Genomic DNA, 14965 nt, shown 5'->3' with positions numbered 1-14965 from the left:
AAAGCTAGAAATGGTGACATGTGTAAGTCAAGCAAGGTAATCAAACACAAAAGCTATCTTTACAGACTATTTCACTCTATTTTTCTAAATCTGTACACAGAGCTGACCAGGTGCTGAATTCCACTACCCAAGCGAAATTATTTTGCTTCATTTATGGTTAACTGCATGATAACTTACTTGCAATTTGGCACATCAAAACAGCTGCACAGATCTCTCACAAGGATCCCTTTGTCCTGGTAAACTCTCAGAGAAAACTACTTAATTAATATTGCATAACCTCAGGGTTAAGCATCACAGACACCAGATTTCTGAAGTTTTGTCTCTCAGATCCTTCACTCATCTCAATTCTAATCAATAAAAAGCAAAACAAATCCTGTAAAACAGCAAAAATGCTACTGCTGGTCTCATAGAAGTCAGGTATGAGTCTGGTTAGATACAGAAGGCGTAATCAATTGAGTGAAAAAAAAAATAGTGAACTGTGTATGGATTACAGAAGGAAAACTAGCTCTGAATTGCCTAGTGTGCTGCAACATCCAGTGGAAAAACATAATCCAGTTATAAACTTCCAACAAGATTGTCACCATCAATTTTAGACACATTGCAGAACATCTAGAAATTGGTTTTTTTGAATTGTAGGTAATAAAGAGAAAAAAGTTCTTGCTTAAACAAGGCTTATCTATATGAATTAAACTTCATGATGATCCTTTTAGCTATTATCCTGTGTTCCTGTATACCTATTTAGAGTCTCCCAGAAACACTGTTTTAGAGATAGAAATTTCCATTGGAACTTACAGCAAAATTAGTACCTTTTTTTTTTTTAAATTTTTGATTCAAATTGTAACATTTCTGGGTGTGTACACCTGAGCAAAGAATGTTGGTCTATACACAGTGCACACTATCAAAATGAACAAGAAAAAAGGGAATTGTTTTTTGCTTAATTTTGAAGATAGGACATAAGAGGAATGTTGTTGTATCTGGCATTTTATAATGCTATCAGAGGCAGTAACAGACATCTCTTAAGCCCAGAAGAATGATTAAGTGGAATCCTACTAGATATAACTGGGACAATAATCCTGAAAAGAGAAGTGCAAACAGAGCCTTTGAAGAAGAAAATATAAATTATAATCAGTTAACATGTGATTACTGAAGAAAAACAAAGAGCCTCAGTTCTGCAACCAGAACACAGCTCATCTATTAAAAGCCAGAAAACAAAAAAACAACATACTGACATCAATCACCAGCCAAATACAAGGAGAGTAAAATGAGAGGAATGGAGGAAATGTTTAGGTTTGTTGGGGTTTTGGGCTTTTTTGGGTGTTTGTTTGTTTTGTAAACATAAGCTTTGCTTCTCAGGCAGTATTAATGCTGAGTATTGAAAGACACAAAGCAACACAGGGGCCTTGCAGACACCCCAGGTCAATCCCAGCATGAGCTGTACCAGGTCACTGCTCACCTCTCAGAGCACGGTGCTGACTTGCCACTACGCAGACTTTGGGTTTCAGCTTCTGAGCCTGTGTTCCTCTCACCTCCATCTTTTGCATATGTAATTTCTCCTTTGGTAACTGCCCTGATTACTTTCCTGATGAAAACAGGGAACAAAAGATTTTTAAAAGTTGTGATGTGCACATTCTACTGATTTCATCTGTCTGACCTGCGGACAACTCTGGATATAAGGGTCAACACAGCATCAAATGTGGTTATCAAACTGATTCCTATTAGGAAAAAAAGCATCATATTTAATACAAGCTGCTTTTTAAGACACCAAACATTAAAGCATCTCTCCTATTCAACATGGCCACTTCTAGCTTTGAACTAAAGTACCTTTTGTGAAAATTTCTCACTTTTTTTTTTACAGTTTATAGATAGCAAAGTAGTTTTTACTTAAATATGTGTATTTTCCCCTAGCAGATTATGCTATATATATTTTCTCTTTAAAGTATTTCTACAATTATAAACATTAATGCCCCTAACGTGCCATTTTCCAGAAAACATAATATCACCCCCTTGCCTTGCAAAACATGGCCTAGTAAGAAAGAAATTAATGAAATTAATTAAAGTTTTGAAAAATATTAATATTTTTCATAACCTTACAAACCACAATAGTCTGTCAAGTTATTTCATAACACTGTCAGTAGCAGTTGGCCCCAAAAGACCCTCGTTAAAACAAATCCACTCATGAGATACAGGAATATGGAACCTGAGAGAGGAAGAAGAAGCAAGCAAGGAAGAAGAGGAGTAATGAACTACTCCTAAAAGAGGTCACAAAATATACCAGGAAAAGCAAGCCAGATCATTGTAGGATTAAATTTCTGTTATGGGGAACGTCACAAGCAAAAAACCATTTCAGGCCACAAACAGAAAGAGATTGAGCACCACTAAAATAAACAACAGACAATTATAAAAATAATTGCTTCCCATAGGGAAATATGACTAATAGATTTGCACAAAGGATTTAAATGGAAGAAGGATTAGAAAAGAAAACTTTAATGCACTCTTATTATATCTATCAATTAGCATGACTTAGAGCAATATCTAGGTCCCATTACAGTAGAATCCCTACGCTGTTTCTTTCTTTACCATAATTTGAGAAGCCAGGGGCATTCTGATGCTCTTTCCCCCTATATTAAAGAGAGATAAATCACTTATGTTAATTTCTGAAATCACTGGAACAATGCCATATTCAGCTTTCCTCAGAAGTAAAAGAGCTGCAGAAAGCATCCACCTACCCTATATTTAGGATCCATAATAGAAATGTGTTCTTCCTTTCAACAGAAACAAAGTTTTCCAACTATCAGCTGATGGAACTCCAGCCATGACATGAACATCCACCCAATTTTTCTTCCCATTCACCCAATAACCTCAAGTTAGGTCCAAATACCACTTGTGCAATTATATATTCAATGCATCTGTTCACGTCCCCTGAGAGTAAGCAAATGCTCCTCTAAGGGCATAGCCAGACTGGGGTTAAGCACTGCAAGATGACCAACAGCAAATCTGTTCATTCACTGTCAGGTTGCATTTGCACAGATAGAAACTAAAGGAAAACTTGGCCTGTGAGCAAAACTGACCAGTATACATAAAAAACTGGCCCTCTAAAACCAGTTTTTTGAATTTATTTCTTCAGCAAACCTGTCTTTAAGGACACTCTTTTACTTCTGAGTATAAATAAGAAAAATCCAGGAGTAAAACTGACTAATTTTCTGTTACCTTCATAGCTGAAGAGTAATTATTGCTGCATTTCCCAGGAGTCTAATTATAATAAGTATGACTTTAAACGAAGGCTGTTTCTAACCCTGGAAAGTTTGAGCTGATGTAGAACACCGGAAAAACTCATAAAAAATCTTTACAACATATGAAACTGTTTTCATATTTATCAGTTTCTGGGGAGAAAACATAAAAAAGGCTTTACCCTATCTTTCTAGGTCTGTTGAAGACCGACTTATGCCCACTTGTGGAGGAGACTGATACATCTGGCTTTTGTTCTTCATTCTCTTGGGGTTGATCTTTGAATGTTCCTTCTTCATCTGTATTTGAAGCTGTATCTGCAGTGGAGGGGGAAAGAAAAAGTGAATGTTTGCATGAAAACACAGCCCATGTCAAACAACCTACAAAAATAGATTTTCCATTTTTAACATAAAAAAATAAATCTTTGTGATAAAATATAATGACAAAATCTTGGGGGTTGTTTGGCTTTTCCTTTTAATAAAAGAAAATAAAACTGTAAGTAGCTTAAGATGTTTCTCATTATCAGCTTGTCTTGAGCTGTGCTTCTTTTTTATCTTAATCACTGACAACATTTAATAACCAACGGACCTGAAATTTAATTTTGAAATGGACAGTATTTTCTGTGTTGAATGAAAGAGTGTTCTCCTAATGAGAGTTTGTTCAACTAGGAGCAAAGTAGTGTGAAAATGGCTTAAATATATTTTTCAATATATTTATCAAATAACAAAGTAAGAAATCATGAGCTACCCAATCTGATTGGTGACATAGTATCAAGAACGTTGGATACTTCCAGTTTTACAGCTTCTGAAGCACAGTGATACTGGCAAGATCCACATTTTGCCAAGCAGCATGTTTGCACCAGGCATTTTTTCCAATGGCAGCAAACCAGTCCCTCTCCTTACAAACTGCCTGCATCCATCACCTTCCTACTGCAAGTGATGCCATATCTGGAACAGACTGCCCAATGAACAGCTTTGTGTGCAGAGGGAAGGTGTTAAGTGAATACAAAGCATCAGCATGAGGAAAACCTCCTGTTTCTTAAACCAGTGGTCCCGTGGTACCACCCACGGTACCACAGCAGCTCACAGGCACAGTACACACACAGACACACCACTGTGCTTGGTGAGGACAGCCAGACCCTTTGCTGTACCTAAAAGTGCAGGTGCAATCTGTTGGAGACACCTGGGCAAAAAGAAAGTCTGAATACCAAGTAGTCTGGTTATAGCCCATGCTCCAGCAAACAGTACAGGAGTTAATATTTGCCTTTCTTATTCAGAGTTGGAAGAGAAAAATGGAGTGCTTTTTACACACTGCCATCACAAATAAGAGAGGTAAAGCCAAAAAATGTCCAGGTTTAGATCTCTCCATGAAGCCAAACTTCCCGGTAGGAGCTGAGAATAAACTTTCAGAGCCTCTGCTGCTGGGCTTTGCTGCTGAATATCACTGTCCACCTGTTTTGACAATGAGTCTTTCAGCAGCTATCTCTACAGAGATACTCCTTTCATATAGGCCTTACCTTTCCAGTACATTAATCATGAAAAAATCACTACATAGTAAGACACGAATACAAAAATAAAATCAAAATATGGATTATACTTAAAACTTCTACAGTCAAAACAAGTCAAACACTCAGGAAACAAGGTTTGAACATATTAAGCACAAGCAATTCTCTCTCTTGAGACCCCTACCTGGGAATTTGCGTAGGATAGACTGCCTGACAACATCGGTTCCAAGGTTTGACTGTTTGAATCGCTTTGCTCTCTCCTCAAAAAACCATTCTCCCGTCACTATCCGTAGCTGTCTGTATGGGGAAAATTAAAAAAGCCACACACATACACACATTAACAAATTTGGCCAACCCGGGCTACTGGTATTCATCATTTTATTGTCATGCTCACAAATTCTGGACAACATTTACACAGTTTAAAGAGTAAAGAGATCAATTGTAAATCTTGGGATAACAGGACACGTAGCTGAAAAATATCATTTTACTTTGTGAATGGAAAGCAATTTTCAGTATATGGAAATTTTCTTTGCAAAGAAAGCATTTCAACCACTTTTACTGGATTTCTGTAAAAAACATGAAACATGCTGTAATCCTAGTCCTTTGTGAACTATTCAACTTCACAATTTCCAATAGCTCCAAAATTACAAGAGACATAGAAACAGCAACAGTGGGTAGAGGGCGAAAAACTCCCACCAAAGCTGCTGCCATGTGAGTGAGCAGTTCATGGACCCAACCTGGTTATAGACAGGACACTGCAGGTCTATTTATATTTTTAATCTCTAGTTTGATATGCTGACACTACATGCAGTTTCTTCACATGACAGTGCTGCTGTGAATTAGCTATGTGCCAGAAGTTCAGAGCAATGAAAATTTGCTATTGTTCTGAATAATGCTGCTTTTCTGATTTCAAATTATTCTATCTATACTAGCAATTAAAAAAATCTGTACTGGCACTTATATTTTCCCATGGGTATATTTTTATGCTGATTGTTAGCTTTTTCCTGAATTAGTTTCATTATGGCATAGCATGACCATTTCTACTACCCCACTAAATACAGTTGATGGCAAAAAGCTACTAGTCTTGAATACTCTAATAATAAAGAAACAATAAACAAACTAATAAGCCCCAGACATTAAAAACTGATTTAACTCCATACATGTTCCTGCTTTCTGTTCAATAAGAAAACTTATTTCCAAACCTACACTGGAAAAGAAACCATCTAGTCTCTTGGGCATGAAAAATACTACAGATGGATTTAGAGCATTGATCATTATCTTTGCTATTAAATTATTTTTGAGTCGTGCCTGAAAGGAGAGTCTTACCTGAGAAAATACTAAAAATTACTGAATAGCATCCTACCATTGGTGAAAAGACCCTAATATTATCAGTTCTTCCTTACCCATTAATGAATCACACATCTCTGCATGACTCACTAAAAAAAAAAAAAATTTAAAAAACTGAAAAATTGAAATTCAAAACATGTGTCCACAAGCATAGAAACAAATTATTGCCTTATCTTGTTGTTGCAGACTCCTAGTGACAAAACCTTCTATAATTCATCATCGCAATCACTCAGTCATTATGAAAGGCAGTAAATAAAAGCCCTATGCTTCCACTGAGAATTTTTAAATTACTTCAGTTGTTCACAAACACTGGAAAGGATTCACTTCCTTAGAAACTATGCACAGTCTGGCTAATGTGTAAACTGCTTTTTCTCTGAAACATGCATTTTTTCAATTCCTTTACAGCATGCACTTCCTTGTACAGTATTCTATAGCAACATTTATGGCAAGTTTAATTTTTTATATCAAATCATAAACCTTTCAGACCTTTCACTACCCCATCAAATTCCATTGCCATATAAAAGACGTATCACACATTCATTTTTTTCCTCAGTTACTACCAAGTTTGACCATAAAACTCCACAAGCTCTGCTTTCCCCTTGATCAAAGATTTCATTCATCCTTAATATCTTACTACAAATACTTAACTTGATCAAGGTCACACAGTTCACTGCCCACAGACTTATCCACAAAAGCACCTTCACCCTTCTCCAAGCTCGGACAATCAAGGATAAGGCGTGACGTACGCCAAGGCTTCCAGCAGAGTGGGAGGCTGCTCCCACAACCCTACAGGCTTTTACAACCAAACCTTGTAATTATTTCCACACACAGCCCTGATTGTGACACCCACCCGGGCTGCTGGGGTTCATGGAGAGGCAGCTCTCTGCCACAGGGTCCCTGGATGTGAAGTGATGAGGGAAAGAAAACCTCTCTGGTGCCTCCTGCATCACAAGGACCCAGGAGATCTCAGCCTGGGTAGAACGTTGGCTGAGACCAGCGTGTCTACTTGTTTTACTACATATTATTGCAATCTGATGTGGAGATTCAATCCTGTAGTAGCAGGACCAAGGGCTCAAGGAGAGTCATGGGGGCTGGAGAGATCAAAGGAGCTGCAGCCAAGGGAAGGATGGTTGGTGCAGGTGTGGAAGGAGACTGAGAAGGAAGAGAATGGAGGGCTGCTGGGCTGTACAAGGAAGGATCAGCAGAAGTACTGTTGGTAGAGGGAGGTCCTCCCCTAGCATCCATCCCTAGGAAAGTGTCTTCCTCTCCTTCTTCACTCCACTGGGGTATGGGTCCCCTGTAACCTTAGAGCTTACCATCAGTCTCCCTCTCTCTGACTCCACTCCATCCCAACCTCTTCTACTCCTCCCTCTGGGACCAAAGCAGACTGAAAGATGGGAAAGGTTCGCACCAGGCTCAGAGTAAGGAATGAGTAGTGTGGAGAAGGACTTCCTCTTCCTCTTACCATCCCCTCGTAGTAGTAACTAGGACCTAATATTCTTCTTGCTCATGGTCTTAAAGATGTGCAGGGAAGAGACAGTTTAGTCTATTTGGGCAACACTAGCTGATTCTTTTTCCTTCTGGCAATGGATAAATAAGCAATCCACTTCTCTTACTAATCTCTCTCCGCCATCTGTAACCTGCCACCATTAAACAGCCCCAAATTACATAGCTGGTGCTCTCTTACTTAGCCAAAGAAGTTCAGGGTCTTCGCTGCATGCTCTGGCAAACACAAACTGGGCCCCCAAGGAAAGAAGAGTGTGCAAATCCCTTTTGCTGTCTGAGTGGGACAGGGAGTGTGACAGTCACTGCACTGACAGAGCTGAACCGTGTGCTTGTTCAGCTAATGATGGCAAACTGAATTGCCCCTCTTATTCATCAGACCAATGTTATTAAGCAGCAATGAGATCCACATTTCCAATTGAGGTGCCAGATTTTTGGCAGGGCTACTTTGAAGAGGCCCTTACACATTCTGCTCTGACTTCACCAAGAGAACCAGGTCTAAGGTAAAACACAGACATCTCAACTGAGGCACAAAACATGGCAAATAAAAGGAGCACTGCCTTGTTTTAGTCAAGTGCTTCACTTCTCTGGCCAGTCCTGTTTATCCACAGTGAAAGGATAAAAACAACAGCCATTGAAAGCCAGCCATTGCGAGTGCCTCATGGAACAAGTCTAAAGGCCTCAACACTCATTTCAGACCTTCATCCTTATTTTCATCAGTGTTATTTTGTGTTTTGAGATCCTGACTTCTGCTGTGGCAGTCCTTTTTTGCAAAAATGTCCTTACCCAACAGATCACCTCTACAAAAATATCATTTTCTAATGAAATAAGATGGAAACACCTAAAGCTTTGAATTTCTACTGCACTACTATCGGTTTTATTTTTCATGTACACTGAACAATTCACACAGACTAGTGTTCATGTTATCTTAATCACTCACAGGTGTCAGGAGTACTTATTAAAAGAATTTTTGTTCTACACATAAATAGAAATGATTTCAGATCAAATGACTGCTTAAGTCTCTGACTTGAAGTTTAAATTTCATAATTGCATTTGACATTCTGAATCAAAAATTGAAAAGCAAGACCTAAACAGTCTTATAATAATGTTATTTTCATGTATTTATAATTATGACAAAGGCAGTCTGTCTTTCCTACTGAAAATGGTGCATCTCTGTTCTATTTCTGATAGAAGACTTAAACATACCCTTTCTGTATAAATAATTGTTTCAGTGGGAAAAGAAACAAAGACTTTACTCAGCAGTATGTCAAATCAGGGTTTGCAGCTTTGGTTTTTGTTACTTGTAAAATGGGCCCAAGGTCCATACTGACTGTAGATCATGGTATGTGTATGCATTTTCTTTACTTTCTCAGTTAGCATGTAGCTTACAATGTACAAAAAACCCTGTAATTTCTACCAAAACAGTGTTTAGATTGGTTTTCCAAGATGTGTAACAAGTGCTGAAGTCAGTAGCTTTAGAAAGAAGAAAAACAGTGATATAAATAGCAATAGCAGCAATTTTTGCATGATAGCTCTTTCCTATGCTCAAAAGAGCTAGGATAATTCGCATCCAGGTAGCTAAGTTTAGTACCAAATACTTTAGGTACCTGCTAAAATCTTTACACATTAATAACTGATCTACCCACTCCCATAATCATGTGAGAGGGAGTATGTTACTGTTCCACGCTTCTTCCCCCTCAGTGGTCTCCTACTAAATGGATTCACTTTAATAACACACTGCTCAGTTTAAAAATGGAACATAACCTACAGCCTATCCCTGTCACTCAGCTCATTATTTTCCATTCTCACTTTTGCAAGACACTTTATGGTGAAATGCCCAGTCATTAAAAAAAAAAAAATTAAGATGGAAAGTCCCAAATGTTATTTTCAATTATTTCTTTTGAGCAAAGCCCCACATTAGTAAAACAGTTTCACTCTCCATTTGATCATCCAGTCTAACCCAGAAGAGGCAAGAGATTTAACCCAGCTTCCTTTCCCTCCTCTGTTCCTCAAGTTATTTTACTTCCTTCTCAGGAGTAAAACTTAGGAAAAAATGGCAAGACCAAAGGCTGGATAAAATGTAGCCTATGCTTGAATATTCCAAACAAACACCCTCATTTTTGTATGTATTCAATTCCACAGAGTATTTTCTATAATATAAATTAATTCCACTGTAGCTTTTAATTTGCTGTGAGGTTATTAAATAGAAAATTTTGATCCTGTGAAAAAAAGTAAATTTGCTTAGAAGTTACTAAAGTAAAAAGAAATTATAAGAAATTTGAAAAGCATTTGCATATTAAAACATTGAAAACGCCCTATTTTTAGGTTCCTAATGGGAATAATTGTTACTGAGATACTGATTAATTTTCATGACATGTTAAGACAGCACAATTATTTCAAAGATGAAGATAAATTTCCCATTACTGCTTTGTTCTTCTGTAATAACTTGGACCACTTAGGTATTCGATCTTGCTGAAGAACTCCATCAAAATAAAGGCATTGTTCACAGATACCTAGACATGCTCACAATGAGAAATACAGACAGCATCAAGATGTGAAATACGCCTGTCAGCAGCCTTCTTGAAGAACTTGTTGTCCCTCAATCTATTAATTATTTTGTTGGCCAAATTTAAAGCATAAACTGACCTTACCAGAAGATGGAGGAAAAATTGATCTTAGTTTGAAAGCTCCTGATGACCTCAGTTCCTTGTATGCAGGGAGTAAAACAGAAAAGCTTCATCTTTCAAGTGCATCACTACATACGAACTCAATTTAACTCATTAAATAGTATAACAATGTGACCATCAAACACACAATCCCATAATAAAGACTGTGTTGTTCTCTACCCTCAGTAACTGCAGAACTTCTGCAGTTGGTTGGAGATTTCACTCTAACCCTTCTTGACCTATAAATATTTTATCTTGTGACCTCAGATTCTAGCTGGTAATAACACCTACAAAGGGGGAAATCTCAGTAATTTTCTCTTAATGGCCATTCAAGGGGGATATCCTTTTAAAGTAACTGTAAAAGTAAAAGTAAAGTAACTGTAAGACAATTCACATATAAACCTTTTTTTTTTACACCTTTTTTGGTAGCTGCACATAAGTGTTACAGCAATAACAACATTTGATCCCAGGCCATGTGACAAGAATGTCCTTTCACTGCACTCCAGGTATCCCAAACTCCTGTGCTACGAGTGCATAGGCAGGATACAAGAAGTTCAGAAGGAAAGAAAGTCCAAAATGTATTAAAATGAAGCAACAGGCAGAAGCTGGATGATATTATCCACATTTTCTTTTATTGACACAGCAAGTTGTTTGTTTCAGCACCCGTTTTGGATTGTTTGTGTAATTCAAGGGATATATGCAGTAGTTTCTGTAGTATTTGTGTCTTTGAATGAACACACTCCCTCGCCACCCCCAGTATCAGACCTTCTTCACTGACACCAGATGTAATACAGCAGGTTTCCCAACAGTTCTGAAAAACTTGCTTTTGGACATACTCCTGCAGGTAAAACGCGTGGCTATGTGAGAGGACTGGTACAGGTTACTGCTGTCACCATCGCCTTAAGCGGCATTTGACAGACACTCTTGAGAACAATTTTGGGAGAACAGCCATGAACTAGTACAGCACCAAAGCTGTAAAGAGTTTATAAAGGGCATAAGCCCTTCTCCCTGACTTTTAAAGGTCTTATGGTATGCATGACAACATACATTTACATCATAAAAACAATATAGCCTGGCTCTGCTAATGGAGCAGCACAGCAGGTGCTGGAGTCTATACAGGTAATATTAATCTAACCTTATTCACCAAGGCTGCTAAAAGGGGGACAAAGAAGAGGGACAAAAATAAAAGTTTTCCAACACTCTTTGCAAAGCCAGTAGTATAGTAAAACATTCCAGTTTCACAGACAGAAACACAGCATGCAGATCAGTGCTACAGAGCTAAAAGATTTTTCCCCTCCTCCTGCTTTTGTTTGAATAAATATCTCTTAACGCTGGATTGTTTTCTTTTCCTTGCCTTCTGCCTTTTCATCTTGTCAAAGGTTCTATTTGCATTAACTTAATTAGCTCCTCCATCAACTGTAACTCAAAAAACCTAAAAATCCTGATTTCTCCTGGATTTCTCACTGGAGAGAAAAGTAGAACTGAAATAATTTAAACTAGAACTATGCACAGTGATGTAGTTGAAATGCCTGTTGCAAACTTCTATCTCTGCACAGCCCACGCAGAAGATAATATCTCTGTGTACTCCCAGCAGTGTAAAAGACATTTTACAGATCATTAACTGTCATATAGTCTTGTAAAAACACTGCATATGAACAAAAAGAAAGGACACAGATTTCAATTTCATAAAGATACACAACAAAGACTTTAGCACTTTACATGCAAATTACACCATGGCTTGTAATAACTTAAAGGCAGGCTTCAACCACAGTTAATTGTCAAGGTGATTGCCAAAACCACTGCTTGGGATGCAGAATTTCAGCACAATCACTGCAGGAGAAGCAGTGGTAGTGCATGTTTTGAGAAGTTGCCTCATCCATCTTTCAGCCCCAAAACTGAATCATCTTTACTGATGTCGTATGACATCGTCCCAAAGAGAGGTTTATCCAACCTGTTTTTAGAACAACATTCTGCAACCTTTCCAAGTTATGTCAATGTTCATACCATGAACCTAAATCCTTTCACTGCAATTTAAGTATCACATGACTTTTCTTATCCAAAGTGAGGTCACAGAACAGCCTGTATGCCTCTTCAACATGCCTGCCTTCTGTAGACTTAAAACTCAGTTATTTTCAGTTTTCTCTTGCCTTGGCCAAACACGTCTGACTCCTTCCATTACTCTGGACGTACTGTGTGCTGGGCTTGGGATCATTATTTTCTGCTGAACTTTCTCCAGCTGGCCAACATGAACTGTGCTACACAAAACTGGGCAGGTACACTACATAAAATAGGATTGCATCATGTATTTTGCAGGCCATAATTTAGCTTGTACATCATTGTGTGATGCTCAACTTTTCTGCAATGAAAAATACTGTTGATTCATGTTCAGCTTTTATTCAGCACAGTACCCAGATCCTTTCCTGAGGAACAGCTGCATAAGCTGTTTTTATCCTCATTCTATGTCTCTGCAGCTGCATTTTTTCCCAAATGTAGTACTTCCACATGCCCACAGGGAGCCAACACTTTCTTTTCCTGCAAACCACTTCTCTAAATTCTAAACATCACTTCAAATCCTAATCCTGTCCTTCAGCATGCCTGGAGCACCTCTCAGTTTTATGGCACCTGCAGGTGCAACTGGCAAACTCATCTGCTGCATCAAGGTCTTTAACTAAAATACTTAACTGTAAAAAGCCAGGAAATACTCTGCTCTATCCCACTGGGGGTTTTTTTGAAGGTGTTTTTTTTTTGTACGTGTGGCTTTTTTGTTTTAATTTATTTGTTTAGGAGTCTTTTTTTTTCCTCTGTATTCTTGGGGCTTTTTGACAGTCAAATGTCCATAACTACTCTGAGAACAGAGCTTTATAATTTTCCAGGGGGAAATCACAATGGCAGAATTTATTCCAGGGCATGGCTCCCCTGATTTGTCATCTTATTAGAATGACACAGGAAAAACTGTCAAAAGGTTAACTCAAGTCAAATTATAAGATGTCAACAGATCCTCCTCTGTCACCCTATCAAAGGTGAAATTAAATTGGTTTTGACATTCTTTGTTCTTGATCCAACTCTTACTCATCTTCCTGTCATCTCTCAGCTTTTGAACAACACAGCAATCATTGGTTTCAGTTTATTCAGAGAAATTAAAGGTAGCATGACAGGGTCAACATCCCTTGTTCCTCTTTTCTTCATTTTTAAAGATTAGTATTATGTTTACTGTTCTCCTCTGTCATCTCACCTGCACCCCATCATTTCTGAAAGGCACAACGTTAACATCATCTCAGAAACTGATTGAAGCAAATTACAAGGAGCTCAGCCAGGCTCCTACCAGTTTAAAATCATTTCACAAATCAAATACTTGAACGTATTTCATCTTAAGAGGTGAGATACTGTCCTTTGGATGTGCCCCACTGGATGCAGAGAAAGTTAAGGCATCTAGTTAAAAATAGATGCAATCTGTTAAAGCTAAAGTTAGAATGCACAATCCCTAAACTCCATGCCCCGCTGTATTAAATTTTCACTAGCTGTTTAGGTACCCAAAGTCTGACATAACTAGCAATTTGCCTTCAGTCTCTGAAAGAATATACAAAAAAAACTTACCTTTCTGATCTCATTAGTTTGATGGTCTATAAAAAAACCCAACAAATTTATCCCTCTAATTCTTTCCCCTTTTAACATTATTATTTTATGACATCTCTTTCTTATACCAACAAGTTCTTACAACAGGGTACATAACTGAATTTTGTTGCCCAACATCTTTCTCCTTTCCTTCACGGTTATCTTACCGAGTAAAGCCACAAAATCCCATATTACCACACTAATCAAGTGAATTATTCTTCCAAGAATACACCAAGTAAATATCTTTGAACATATAACATTTCTTTTTGTATATGTACTTGATATCCTGTGTTAGAATACTGATTTTCTGCTTTTCAACACTGTGATCTGATACCTTCATAGAATCATAGAATGGTTGGGGTTGAAAGGGACCTTAAAGATCATTCAGTTCCAACCCCCCTTGCCTATGGGCAGAACCCCTTTCACTAGACCAGGCTGCTCAAAGCCCCACCCAATCTGGCATTGAACATTCACAGAGATGGGACTTCCATAACGACTCTGGGCAATCCATTCCATTGTTTCACCACCCTCACAGGAAAGCACTTCCTCCCAATATCTAATGCAAACCTACTCTCTTTTAGTTTGAATCCATTCTCCCTTGTCCTGTCACTACATGCTTTTGTAAAAAGTTTCTGTCTTTCCTGTCATTTCCTTTCAGGTACTGGAAGGCCACAATCAGGTCACCCCAAAGCCTTCTCTTTTCCAGGCTGAACAATCCCAATTCTCCCAGCCTTTCCTCACAGGAGAGGTGCTCCACCTCTCTGGACTCGCTCCAACAGGTCAATGTCCTTCCTGTGCTGGAGACCCCAGAGCTGGATGCAGTTTTGCAGGTGGGGTCACACCAGAGCAGAGCAGAGGGAGCAGCATCATCTCCCTCGAGCTGCTGCCCACGCTGCTTTCGATGCAACGCAGGATATGATTGACTTTCTGGGCTGCCAGTACACATTGCTGGCTCAAATCCAGCCTTTCATCCAACAGCACCCCTAAATTCTTCTCAGCAGGGCTGCTCTCCATCTGTTCACCCCCCAGCCTGTGTTGACACCAAGGATAGCCCCAACCCAGCTGCAGCAGCTTGCATTTGGTCTTTTTAAACCACACGAGATTCCCA

General features: G+C 38.5%; 1 protein-coding gene across 5 annotated transcripts in view; it reads right to left on the bottom strand.

Moving 5' to 3' along the window:
- SYTL5 (synaptotagmin like 5) overlaps positions 1–14965 on the bottom strand; it is a 90713-nt gene that overhangs the window by 32832 nt on the left and 42916 nt on the right. For all 5 annotated transcript variants that reach the window (XM_039380183.1, XM_027741972.2, XM_027741974.2 and 2 more), the window contains 3 exons: positions 4914–5026; positions 3410–3542; positions 1454–1579 (listed from right to left, as the gene is read on the bottom strand). In XM_039380183.1, the coding sequence (XP_039236117.1) occupies positions 1454–1579; positions 3410–3542; positions 4914–5026 (372 nt within the window). The remainder of the gene's footprint in view (positions 1–1453; positions 1580–3409; positions 3543–4913; positions 5027–14965) is intronic.

This window comes from Pipra filicauda, unplaced genomic scaffold, assembly GCF_003945595.2.
Source record: "Pipra filicauda isolate LSUMZ 115617 unplaced genomic scaffold, ASM394559v2 scaffold18_size4552066_pilon, whole genome shotgun sequence".
NCBI lineage: Eukaryota > Metazoa > Chordata > Aves > Passeriformes > Pipridae > Pipra > Pipra filicauda.
Note: the sequence above shows the minus strand (reverse complement) of the source record. Positions and strands in the feature narration are given on the sequence as shown.